Here is a 13,829-nt window from a genome sequence, read left to right as displayed (position 1 = left end):
ACCTTTCCACCCAAACCCTGCTTGACACCCTTGAGAGTCCTCCTGGAAGCCGGCCAAACTGCCTCACAAAGACGACAGAAGCCGGAAGGAAACGGAAGCAGCTGGTGGCAGACCCCACACCACAGGGGAAAATGGACACTGCCGCCACTCCACTTCCCCAAACATGTCCTGTGACCCCCCGACACTGGGGGCTTTCAGATCATTTCACATCTAAAACAATTATTTTAATACAAAAGAATCCAGGAAATGGAGGAATGACAAATATAAATAAATGTTTAATGATCTCACTTTGCTTTTTAGTCCCAGTAATAACAGAAATCATAGGTTTGAGATGGGGCAGGGGTTGTTGATGGGACAAAATGAATGACCTGGACTGTCTAGATTTTTCCTCATCTCTTTGTTCATCAATTCCATCGATGGGGAAAATGTGGAAAACAAACAGGAACAGAGAGGAGATTCCCAAAGTAGACGTAGAAGTCCTAGTCCTACTTGCTGATCTGAAAACACCAGCGGCCTTGAGCCTCAGAGGTCCCTGCAGCTCCGAGCTCTCTGACTGCGTCCAGAAGGAAGATGATTCCCTAGAGAGCGCCCTGGGATCAGACAGCGGCTACCTAATTACAGCCAAAGCTCGCCTCTCCAGGGGCTCCCGTCCCCAACAATTCACGTCTCAACCTGGCAACCCTTTCCTGCTGAAACCTGTGTGATCAGTCATGTGTCTCTCAGGCGGTGAACAAAGGAGAGAGTCTGAGTCCATTTACCACTAAACCTCACATTGCTAACATCTCAGGAAATTGTGCTGTGAATATTTTTGTAGGTTTTTTTTTCTTTTGTTGCTGCTTATTATTAAGCTTTCATTTTTTACATTTCATCTCCTTTTTGTTAAATGTTCATTTACATTTCATGCCCTTTTTGTTTGAAAGTGTTTATTTAGAAATTAAACAGTACACTAGACATGTACTGTATGTAAGAACAGATCATTTGGGGGTCTGGAGTGGACTAATTCAGTTTACATGATTTCTAATGGGAAAAAATGATTCCGTTTTCGAACAGCCTTCTGGGACGAATTAATGTGAGAACGGAGGTTCCGTGTACCCCGTTCCTGCCCACCTGGAAGGCAATGAACTCCTCCCTGGCAGCTGCGCGGGCTCGTTTGCAGCAGCAAAGAAAGTAAGTGACACCTGCACTCTGCTCCCCAGGCCGCGGGCTCCTGTTTCAGTTCCCTGTGAAGGGTCCCGCTCCGAGAGCGCCGAGGAACTGGCCCCGCAGCTCTCCCTGCTGACCTTGCTGTGAACAAGCTGACATGAAAGGGTGTAACCTTAACATCCGTGTGACAACTTATGAAGCAAAAATGCTCTTTGCTTTAGAGCAGGGATGGGGAACCTTTGACCCAAGGGCCATATAAGGCTTGCAAAGGCATCAGGGTGAGTTAATTAAATGTTTGACCAAATATAGCAGATTAATTTTTAAGTTGATAATTTTGTCTAGCTCAAGAATACACTTGGCAGAAAAAAGGTTCCCCACCCCTGCTTTAGAGAGAAAAAACATTAACAAAAGTTTCTCAAATTGTCTCCAAGTGGCATAGCTAACGGGTGTTTCCTAAAAACTACAAACAGTCGGAACAGACAGTGGGGGACAGGCCACCCTGGCTATGTGTCCTGCATAGTATCTTCATTCTCCAACTACAATAAATGCTAAGACTGGTTAAGCCCTTAGACAAAAAGGCCAAGTCTGTTGAGATACTAAGAGATCGCTACATCGCCATTAAGGCACACCATATCCGAATGATGGTGACAGGAATGTGGCTGAATTTCCCCAACTGTAAATGACCCTGGATGCAAAAAAGTAGAAAAAAACAGCGAGACAATTTACATATATGTAGAATCATACCATCTTTTCGTCATGCACCACTGCTCCTCCCATCCGAAGATTAAATAGAAGATTTATACATATCCTTTACATCTCCTCCCCGTGCCTGTCCGTGTCCGGGCCACACGTGCTGTGGGCCACACTGCTGCACAAGAGTCCAGTTTGAATTGGTTTCTTGCTTAGGATATGATCTGGGTCTTCTCTTAATTTTTCCGGATGTCCGCATACACCACAGACTCTGACTTGTTAATCTTGTCACTGTGATGTCCACCAGAGTGGTCTAACTGCGCATATATGACTGGGCCCTGGAGGAGAGAGGTTGGGTTAGGTTTGGAACACCTGGTGGTCGCTTCAGGTGCAGTAGAAGCAGTGACTAAAGTGACAGCGGGGGCGAGGTCAGGGGCTCAAACATCTGACAGGTGGCTGCACATCCTGACCTTAGAGTCCCAGAGATTCTAAAATTATAAATAGCAACAAGAAAAACACAAGAGCCCTGGCTTCAGAAGACGCGTTTAACTGGCCTGCGATCCAGGGACAGTCTCCTTGAGAAGTCTAATGCTGTACTTAAGCTTTCAACTTGGAACTAATAAGCTCAGCAGCTAAAAGCAAGTAGTTTAAAATAAACATCCTTGCCCTGGCCAGGTAGCTGTTGGTTAGAGCATCGTCCAGATGGCCAGGTTTTGGGTTCAATCCCTGGTCAGGGCACACACAAGAAGCAACCAATGAATGCATCAATAAGTGCAACAACAGACCGAGGCCCGCCCCCCCTTCAGGTTGGTATGTGATGCTCTCACATCTGTCCTGGGTACTATCACATCACATTGTTAACACTGAGTCAGAGACTCTCTACATTCATGCCAGGAAGCTGCAAGTTAAATGTAAGCCCAAAAGGAAGAGAAGTTGAAAAACACACAACCTGTTTTCCACTACAGCTGGCCCTTGAATGAGTTGGGTTTGTACTGCGGGAGTCCCCTTATATGAACATTTTTCTCAATAATAAACTGGAAAGCTTTTTGGAGATTTGTGACTCTTTGAAAAACCACACAGATGAAAGGAGTAGCCTTGAAATATCGAAAAAATTAAGAAAAAGGTATGGCACGAATGCATGGAGCATGTGTGGATGCTAGTCTATTCTGTCGTTTACCACCATAAGACATGCAGTCATAGACAGCAGGTTGGGAGTAGTTAAGTTTTGGAGGAATCAAAAGTTGTATGCAACCCAGCGTTGTCCCTGGGTTAACAGTACTAGGACCAGAAGGAAAACAGTGTTCTCTTGCGGGCTAATTGACCCCTGCTTACAGTCACTTCCAAGGACAGGACAGACCCTGACACTGTATGTAACTTCCCAGAGAACACCCCCACCGTAATTCATAAACACCCATAAGGAGTTTTGGGGTGTGCTCGTGGGAGAAGGAGCTTATACATGAGACACACTGTAAAAATGGCTACAAATCCTTTCTCAACTCCCTCTGGTGTTACATGACAAATGCTGAAAAGAGACAATGAATTGACACAAGGGTTGAACAACTTCTCACCATCCTGCAGAAAATGCCAGAGGCAGGCCTGGGCGGGCAGGGGAGTGACGCCAGGAGAGATGAGCCAGTCCTGACTCGGGGCCATGGACAAGCAGGGGGAGGGGTCGGCCCTGAAAACAGGTTGGGGCGGGCAAGTTCATAAAGGGAACAGTGATCCCTCTTCATTCTCTGCTCAACTCCCTGTGGAGACATCAACCAACTCCAGAGAAAGGACCCTCAGCAACTGACCGTGGAGGCCCCCAAAGCAGCCAGCCAGCCCTTTAACACAGAGAAGCCACGACCCAGAGCTCCAGCTCAGACCTGTGGCCGTGGGTCTGAGTGGAGAACCCAGGACCACTGGGCATTTCAGGAAAGCTTCTGACACGAGACAAAGAAATTATAAGAGAAAAGGAGACTTCAACAGAAACAGAGCCAAATCAGTATCAGAAGAAAGCTTTAAAAAATAGAGCTTGCAAAACGAGAGAAAATGATATACTCAAAGAGATACAACGCCCTGACGGGTTTGGCTCAGTGGATAGAGCATCGGCCTGCGGACTGAAGGGTCCCAGGTTCGATTCCAGTCAAGGGCATGTACCTTGGTTGTGGGCACATCCCCAGTGAGGGGTGTGCAAGAGGCAGCTGATCGATGTTTCTCTCTCATTGATGTTTCTAACTCTCTATCCCTCTCCCTTCCTCTCTGTAAAAAATCAATAAAATATAATAAAAAAAAAGAGATACGACAATGCATCCATGAAAACAAATGCAGGATATTATAACCAGAGAATAGGAAACAGCTCTTGAGCTGGCGTCAGAGCTGAGCCCGCCGGTCGGGACGTCACAGATGCAGCTCGCCATCCGCCTTCTGTAGCCAACATGCGGGCGTGTCGCTCTTCCTGCTGTGGGCCTCAAGAGGCAGGAAGGAAGCTGGCGCTCACTGGGCCCCAGGTTCCCGGACACAGCCTGAGGCAAGGTGGAGGGTGTGCGGGGCCTTCACATGCACTCCAGGCTTCTGCCCATCACAACATATAAAGCAACTGCACCTGGATTTCCCCCAACAACTTGTATTTCCTCCAAGTCTTCCTTAACCCTACGGAACAGGAAGCTGCCACTGAGGAGGGCCCAGAACAGGGGCTGCTTTCTTTTCTACTCCTCCCCCCAAATAAAAATATAGATTTATTTTTGTGGTCCCCCAAAAAAGATAACAGATATTAAATACTCAACAAAAGTTGGAGGATAAAGTTGGAGAAATTTTCTAGAAAGAACAAAAAAAGCAAAACAAGAAAAGGGAAAAAAACGAAAAGATTGAGCTAGGACATGGTCCAATTCCTAACAGGAATTTCCAAAAGAGAGAAAATGAAAGGAGGAAAATTTCCAGAGATTAATAGAAGAAAATATCCTAAACCGAAGGACATGGTTTTCGGATTAAAAGAACCCACTGGATAGCCAGCACAATGAATAAAAGAAGACCCACAATTTTGTGCAGTTTCAGAACATGAGGAATAAAAACCATTCTGAGAAAGGGCACGCGAAGAGGCAGAAATCAGAACAGTAGCAACTCAGCACTAGAAGCGGAAGTCAGCAACGCCGCCAAAAGCAGGAGGGAAGTGATTTCCCACCTGGAATCTACGCAACCAGATCCTCATTCAAGCCGAGGGAGGAGAAAGCAATGTTACACGTGCTGCAAACATGTATTAGCTCCCAGTGTTGGAGGTCAGAGGGCTGACCCGGGGCTGCACGTGATCAAGGTCAGCAGGGCCGAGATCCGCTGCCAGACCCTCAGGGAGGACCTGTCTCCTTCCCCTCCCAGCAGATGGAAGCTGCCTCATTCCTTGGCTCGTGGCCCAGCCTCCATTGTCAAAGCCAACAGCATAACCTCTTCAAATCTCTCTGGATCTGACCCTGCGGCCTCCCTGCGGTCACCCTTGGCCCACACAGATCATTCAGGAAAATCTGCCCATCTCAAGATCCTTAACACAGCCGCGAGGCCCCTTCTGACCGCTGAGGTCATACATCCCACAGGCTCCAGGGCAAGGATGTGGACATCTTTGGAGGCTATTACGCTGCCTCAAAATCTTTATCTCCCGTACACCCTTTCTCAAGAAGTTATGGAGGATACGCTCCACCACAACATGGGAATAAACGAAACAGGTGAAGACATGCGGTCCAAAAGAAGAGGGGCCGGAAATTCCTCGGGAGGGGAGGCCTAGGAGGACTGTGGCCCAGCAGCCCGAAGCACAGCAGAGGCCTCGGTGCGAACAGGCCCGTCTCCAGGAATAGAATGAAACCAACGGAGCATGTGCATGAGGGTGGATGAGTGTTCCCAGGGGTTCTCATGGGAGAGCTTTGAGATGGATACAGATAGGTACTTAGAAGACTGAGCAAATAAAAATAAGGCACATATTAGCTCCATAAAAACAAGACAATTGTACAAGAAACAAATATATGTGGTTCCATGGTGAAAACAACGGGGACACGTCACACTGAAAAACATCTACCTCAATATAGTGAGCTAAGCATCCTGGGAAGAGGCATGCGTGCATACAGTAGGGATGTGTGTGTTGGGAGGAAGGGCTAGGGGGAAGAAAGAACTAAATTCTCATTTCCACAATATGGAGTCAATGAGTAATATCCAAAACTGAAAACTCTAGAAACAGAAATACAATATGAAGATAAATACCAGAAGAAGTGGCTGAAAGAATGGGAAGCGTTTGGCTATGATTTCTTCAATGTTTTTTCCTCTTCCCTTTCCTCTGAGACTCCAGTCGGGCTGCTGGGATCTGCCACAGTTACAGTTATAACAGCACAGCCACGGCACCAGCCACAGCGCTGGGTGCTGTGCAGGTTCCAATAAAGCTATGTCTCTTCGGTGCTCCCGACAAGTAGCAGCATAAGCCTCTGCTTGCTCATGGGGCCTACTCATTATTCACTACAGGCCGACCTTCAACTTCTTCTAAAGAATTCATGCAAGCCCTAGCTGGTTTGGCTCAGTGGATAGAGCGTCAGCCTGCAGACTGAGGGGTCCCAGGTTCGATTCCAGTCAAGGGCACATGCCCAGGTTGTGGGCTCAATCCCCAGTGGGGGGCATGCAGGAGGCAGCCAATCGATGATTCTCTCTCATCATTGATGTTTCTCTCTCTCTCCCTCTCCCTTCTTCTCTGAAATTAATTAAAAAAAAATTTTTTTTTAAAGAATTCATGCAAAATAATTTTTCTGTTTATTATCAATACCAAGATCAACGCCCCCTGCTGATTCCTTGTCTTTAAACCACCTCAATGAGGAATGCAATTCACTGGATTTAGTTCCCTGAGCAATTAAGGAACCTTTTACGGCTGCCAAAGCCACCTCCCGTTGGCCATGGGAGCCACATCCTAAGGGCACAGTCTGTTAGTGATGCGCTGGTGGGAACCTTTGCTCAGGTCAGATTCCTTAACTCCTTTCCCTCTCTTTCTGTCTTCGTCTGTCTGTCTGGCTGGCTGTCACTCTCTCCCTGTGTCTCGGCTCAGCACTCCCTCCCGCACCAGGGTGGTGGCAGCGCCCACCTGCACAGCCCGGGGCAGCCAGTGTTACCTGGTGAGATCCAGAAGGCAGGCTCTTTACTAGCCCCTCTGTGTCGGAGGGGAACTTCCGCGGAGCCTGCTTAACCGGTGACACACTCTCTGAGGTGCTGCAGCTGATCAGTCGGCAAATTGGAGAACAAATGTAAAAAAAAGAATGTTTTTAAACAAATGGAAACAAAAATACAGAAATACAAGTGATGTCGAAACAAAGAAGCAGCAGATGGACATGAACAAAACAACAAAACAATGGTATGGAAAGAATCACGTATATTGAAACTGTCTCCCTGATGCTTGTGGTTCCACATCTGTGAAGCTACTGCTGGCGAGTGGGAGCCCTTGGCCTGTTTGCAAGAGCCACATCAGCTGGACGGATCCTTGCTGTGTATCCTTGGCCCCCCGCCTTTCCCCTCTGCCATCCACGCTCCTTTGGGATAAAGACTTAAGGGAGCAGCTATACCTTCCTAAAGGCAATTCACTGTAGTGAGCATCAAAGGCAAACCTCTTCTGAATGCATTTCAAAAATTACAGATATACACTCAGGCTCAGAGTCTTGGTTTGTCTCACTCCTTCCATTCCCTGGTTCCCATATTTTGTTTCCCCGAGACAATGACCAAACTAAAGAAGACCCGGGTGCGAGTGACAAGAAGCTGTGGAATGCCCATCACACGGGCTGAGCCCTTCGGGGCAGGGATCCTCAACAAGCCCGATTGCATAAATAAATCAGGGAAAGCGAATGCTGGGCGGTCACTCATCAGCGATTTCCTAATGGGATGTGTCCTCAGCAGAGCTTAAATCCTTTATGATGTATGTTTTTTAAATCTTAGAGGAATTTTTGGGAGGATCCCATTTTAAGTGTCACTCCTACGACTGAAGCCCCCAATGAATTCGCTACTGTGCTTCTCTGAAACGGGAGGTTTTATGACCCAAACCAAAATGGTTTGACTCTTCTAACACAAAGAGTGTCCCAATCATTAATAATACAATTCACATATGAAAAAGAAAGCTGAAACACACACACACACACACACACACACACACACACACACAGACGTTTTACATGAAAAGCATGCATTTTCCGATGATCTCAAGCCTCGATGTAACCTGACAACCCCATCTCACTGGGTTGATGTGCTCAGTATGTTTCTAAAATAGACACGGACTTATCGGTGGACAAATCATAATAGCTGCTGGGTTAGCTCAGAGCTAGCTGGTTAGTTGCCACCAAGGGAGACGGGCCGAACACACACATGAGTATTAACAGCCACGGGCAATGGGATTAGTTACCATGTGTCTAGTGGGAGTAGGAGAGCCAGCCCTGTGACAGTCCCAGGGTCAGCTTTTCTGAACAAGTGGAGGATAAGCAGGATCTATCCCGGCACACGAGGTGGAAAGGCAGGGGAGGGGAACCTGAGTAAGAAGAACAGCAGCATTCACGATGCCATGCAGGATTCGAAGGCACGCGCTCCGCCCCTTTAGGAACCCAAGAGCAAGAACTACAGAGTACGGCATGTCACCACTTTGGATTAGTCTCATGTTGGAAACCAACACTCCAGATATATGTCATCAAAAAACACTCACCATGCAAGAGGGTAGATACAGGTCAGCAGAACAGAGGCATTCCAAGCAAGTAAAATCTGAATTTGAACACTCAAGCTCATTAAAACACAGCACTCCTAAAAACTAGAACCTCAGAGCCGAGAGAGAGAGAAGGTTCCCAGCATCCACCAGGCAGCAGTTGGGCATGCAGCCTCAGAGCAGTCCCTCTGGGTGGCTGTGGTTAGCCCGTGCACCTGGGGCCCAGCTCGTGTTAGGAATCGGCCTCCACTCTCTTACCACGTGAGTCCTACTTAGCTTATGTGGGTTAGCTTTCCAGCTGGCGTAGGGAGAAGAGAAGGTCCTTCAATTAGACTCACACCCCGAGTTCAAGGGTATTCTCTTTGAGAAGACATAAACAAAAAGATCTACGTTTCTTTACTGCCGGTATATGTTGGTTTTCAACCCTTATTATCTCCATTGCGATGAGTCCAGCCATACATTCAAGAAAGATCAGTCATTCACTTGCCAGCAAAACTATAAAAAAGGAAGCCCTGTGCCATCCCATGGGGGTGGAGGGGTCATTTATTAGCACAACTCTTCTTGATTTGTTTTATAGCTGCCTAACTGAAAAGAAGCACCTGATGAGATTATTGCCAAGAGATAAAAATTAAACTCTGAAACTGGGTAAGTGATGTCTGTGGCTTAATAATGCCACTGGCAGAGTGGCTGGTACTTAAACAGAGCCTGGACCGCTGAGCCGCTGGCTGCACCGAAGAAACTGGGAAACAGGGATTTGTGTCCAATCCCACACTGACCAGCAGGCCACTAGTCACCTAAGCAGACTGCCTGACTCTGGCATTAAAGCAAACTGTACTAGTAGCAAACTCTTCCCAATTCTTTTCTCCATAAAAAATACAGACGTTTTTGTAAACCCTGGTCCCTACCCTCTCCCCTCCCCAGAAGCAGTTTCTCACCCGGTGTAATCCCGCTTCGAGCTTCTCCTTCTGTAGAGGACAGCCAGAATCATGCTGATGAGGAGGGTGAGACCCACAATCACAGCGGTCACGATACCCACCACCACCCACACCGGAAACATGGGCAACACCTCTGGAGAGAAAGAACAAAACAGTGTTAAGGTCCATTGTGACAAAGAGAAGAAATGGAGTTTTATTCAACTAAGAAGCAAGTTATCGTACCCTCTATTATTATCCAAATTATGAGATCCTAGTATCTAAGTAATGACATGCAAAGAGTAGCGGATAGAAAATGAGATACAGAACTCAGCCTTTCTGCACACACAATCCTTCTCAATGCGCTAGGATTCAAGCAAAACTGGGATGTGGCTTTACCTCCATCTACTCACCCACAAAGCAGACGTCGTGGGAGACACCAGAACCTGCATTTCCTGCTACTTCTCCAAAAATGGAAGAAACCGCTGTATTGTCTGCACAAACGCTAACACTTTCTCTTGGAGAATACTGAGACAGTACTGGCCTCCTTCTTCCCCAGGCTCAGCCCATCGAGCATCGTGAATTTGGTCTTACTTCTAATTCACATGAAAAAGTGATCTTCCTGAACCTGGGCCACTGGGCTTCGGATGGCAGATGTACACAAGGAGAGACCGGCTGCTCACCCCGCATGTGGGCAGCAGTGCCCACCCTCAGGTTCCCAGAAACAGGGCACATAGCCACTGGCAGGTCGCTCCCGGCACACACACCCCACAACGTACTCTCGTTTGCCACTCAACACGCGACACGGGACGGCGCCTTTGCTGCCCAGATACTCCGGAGGTACCTTTCTCTACAACATAGAGGCGGATGTATCCCGGGTAGACGACGATGTCGGGAGGGTTTTTGACGTCACAGATGTAGGTGCCGTTATGGATGAACTGTATATTTTCTATGTTGATCGATGCGTCTTTCTTGTCGAGGTCCCCAGCCCAGGTGATTCTGTCCTTGAAGGGCGGGTAGTCCCCGATGTACACTTGCCCTTGGGAGTAGTGGAAAAACTGCAATTAGAGAAAGAGGACACGTGAGCGCTTCCCAAAGGCAGGCGTTCTCCACGCTGCGCACGCGGTGTGCTGTGCAGGCTCTTCGCAAAGACTTCAAAGGGAAAGAAACACGTCCCATTGCAAATGTCACGGAATCTAAGCCAGACAGGGATTTGGTTTCTGCTGAAAAACACACTTGTGTGTCTTCTCTCCTCCTCTTGACATCCCCGCGATTCAGGGACAACCACAGTGACAACCACGCATAGTTTTATACATAAAAGGGAGACTCAAGCCATTTCCTCAAGGTCACAGCTGATAACAGGTCCCGCAGAGAGTCACAGAGGAGGAAGTGAGGCTGAGCACTCAGTGACTCGCTGGAGATAAAGGTCTTCGCCCCGGGCTATCCTCCTAGCACTCCCTGTGGAAGTTCTACAGTCTCCACTTCACAGAGGCAGAGCGTGGGGCCCTGGTTCACAAGCACCCAGCCTAACCAGCACTCATCTGGTTCTTGACTAACCTTCCTTTCAACCCCACGGCCTGTACTTCTGTTCTGCCACCTCCTCAGGGTGACTCATCGACAGTCTTACTCCTAATTGCTCCCGGGCAAGAGCACAGGCTGCTATCCCCCATTTCTGAACACCTCACAGACTCGCTGCACGGAGAGCTCCCGGACTATCACTGGAACGAATGGACGTGTGTGCATGCGTGCGTGTGTGCGCGTGTGTGTGGAAATACTTAAAAGAAATACAAATAAAAGTGAAGCAAATGGCAGCTGAACAGATGCAGGATGAATTGTGAATGGAGTCAACAAGGTAAGTCAGGGGCTGCGCTGTGGAAAAGATACATTTCAAAATGGGATGTGATGGTGGAGGAGATGGGAGGGTTGGCAGGTGACCGTGACACACAAACACGAGAAAACAAGCTGCGTTTAAGAGAAACTGAACTGGTTTTTTCCTGGAGAGCCGGAAGCAAGAGAAGGGCCCTGAAGTCTGTGCCAGACGACAGCCTCTCTGGGTTTGGGAGAGATGGGTCAGAAGGGCTCACTGAACACACTGCAGGGGTGGGGAACCCTCTGCGGGAGGACTAGCCAAGAGCAGGCAGGCAGGCACTCCTACCGACACGGTGGTGTGGGATCCCTCTGGCTGGAAGCTCCAGGAGATTGTGGTCAACCTGCTGGTGGTGTTCGCAGACTTGAACTTGCACGGCAGCTTCCCTTGTGTCCCATTTGCCACGTAGATTTCTTTTGGGGTGTATACCTCCAAGGCTGATACGCCAGCAGTCACTGGAGAGAGAGAAACAGGAAGGGTTAAGAGTAGGATTGCATGGCCCTGGCTGGGTAGCTCAGTTGGTTAGAGCATCAGCCAATGTGCCAAAGTTATGAGTTTGGTTCCGCTCTCTCTCTCTCTCCATCTCTCTCCCATCCTCTGTGTCTTTCTCTCTAAAAGCTATAAATAAAAATTAAAAGAAAAAAGAGTAGGCTTTAGCATAAATACCACAGTGCATATTTATCAGAGAAGATGACAAAGATACAAGAAAATTACTATATACACACACACACACACACACACACACACACATACAGTAATCTGCTGCCATCATGTGCTATATAAATCTCTGTCAAAATATTCTATAGCCAGGTACTTCCTACAAACAGGATAAATTGCTGATGGTCTGGGATAATTTTATTTTTTAGTAACAAGATGTTTTTAGTACTACTATAGTTTATCCATTCACTTGCTGAAGGACATCTTGGCTGCTTCTCTGATGGTCTGATTTTATTTTATTTTTTTAAATATGTTTTTATTGATTTCAGAGAGGAAAGGAGAGGGAGAGAAAGAAACATCAATGATGAGAGGGAATCATTGATCAGCTGCCTCCTGCACACCCCCTACTGCGGATCAAGCCTGCAACCCAGGCATGTGCCCTGACCTGGATTCAGACTGTGATCGCCTGGTTCATAGGTTGGCGCTCAACCACTGAGCCATGTTGGCCGGGCTCTGATGGTCTGATTTTAAAGATGTGGAGGCTATAGTTTTACCTCTTTAATTTTTTTTAAAAAAATTCTCATCTGAAGGTATGGTTTTCCTTAATTCTAGAGAGGAAAGGAAAGGAGAGAGAGAGAGAAACATTGATTGGTTGTCTCCCTCACATGCTCTGACTGGAGAATTGAAACCATGACCCTTTGGTGTACGGGATCCGAGCCACACCAGCCAGGGTGGATATTCTTCTTCAAATTGTTCTCACATTCACGTGTTACATTGTAGTTGCTAGCACAGTGAACTTTTCTCATCTTCCTTTTTTTTTATTGATTTGAGAGAGGCAGTGGGGAAAAGAAGGGGGAAGGGAACGAGAGAGAAAGGAAGAAACATTGATTTGTTGCTCTACTTATTTATGCATTCACTGGTTGCTTCTTATATGTACCCTGACTGGGGATCGAACCTGCAATCTTGGCATATCAGAATGATGCTCTAATCAACTGAGCTACCCGGCCAGTGCTTATCTTCTATGTCTAAAGCAATGAAAGCTATTCTAGGTAAGATGACGTCATTTAAAAGCCATGCTTTCTTATTTAACCCACCCACAGAACCATGCCTTCATTGGTGAAGTCGGTGTGCTAGGTACATGCATACTCACGAAGTAGTCGACCACACTGGGTCCCATTTTAATTCACCCGTTGACATTTTCCAGTTAGCCTAAGCCCAGGAAATAGTACTTAAAATCCTATCAGTCAGAATATAAAAATAGCTTTTCCCTCCAAGATCCATAATCAGAGGCAACTGCAGGAATTATGAGGCTTGCTGCTAAAATAAAATAATCTTCCTTCAGAAGGAGACACTTCCATGGAAGCAATGAAAGTTACAAAAAAACTTATTTGACCTAAAATTGGAAACCAGGAGAGCAAATTCAGAAAAGATTAAAAACACCCATCTTCAAAATAAGGTCTTTTTCTAAGACATCACTTGGAGAGAACCCGTATCTGGAGTGTCCCAATTATTCTCAGAATGTCACGGACCAGCAGAGTAAGGAGGCACTGTCCCGGGACGGAGGGGCTCAGTCAGAAGTTCTCCTTCCTGAGTCTTAACTGGGACTCCCAGCCCTCACAACCATCTTCCAAATATTTATTCTCAGGACACAATGGGCACTTTTGGCTATTCTTTCAAATAAGCCGATAGCCACACTACACCAGGCAGATTTTTTCTGCTAAAGAGGGTGGATTATTATTATAGGGAACAATGGATGATTATTTGTGGTCCAAGCCTCAAAACAAGCCTTCCTTCCACACAAGAAGCAAACAAAGGGCGTCCCTCGCCATTGTGGGCAGCAGCACGGCAGCCCCGGGACCTGGAGTTCACCACGCAGGGCAGA

The 13,829-nt window shown here is 47.2% G+C and overlaps 1 protein-coding gene across 1 annotated transcript; it reads right to left on the bottom strand.

The window, feature by feature from the left end:
* Positions 1 to 252: 252 nt before the first annotated feature.
* On the bottom strand, positions 253 to 13,124 carry MPZL1 (myelin protein zero like 1). Its single transcript, XM_023763269.1, has 6 exons — positions 13,098 to 13,124; positions 11,579 to 11,791; positions 10,268 to 10,481; positions 9,448 to 9,580; positions 6,948 to 7,050; positions 253 to 2,171 (listed from the first exon to the last, which is right to left on the bottom strand). Exons 1-6 carry the CDS (start codon positions 13,122 to 13,124, stop codon positions 2,070 to 2,072), a joined length of 792 nt encoding a protein of 263 aa, XP_023619037.1. The 3' UTR covers positions 253 to 2,069.
* Positions 13,125 to 13,829: the final 705 nt, after the last annotated feature.

The sequence above is a fragment of the Myotis lucifugus genome, unplaced genomic scaffold, assembly GCF_000147115.1.
Source record: "Myotis lucifugus unplaced genomic scaffold, Myoluc2.0 scaffold_279, whole genome shotgun sequence".
In the NCBI taxonomy this organism is placed as follows: domain Eukaryota; kingdom Metazoa; phylum Chordata; class Mammalia; order Chiroptera; family Vespertilionidae; genus Myotis; species Myotis lucifugus.
Note: the sequence above shows the minus strand (reverse complement) of the source record. Positions and strands in the feature narration are given on the sequence as shown.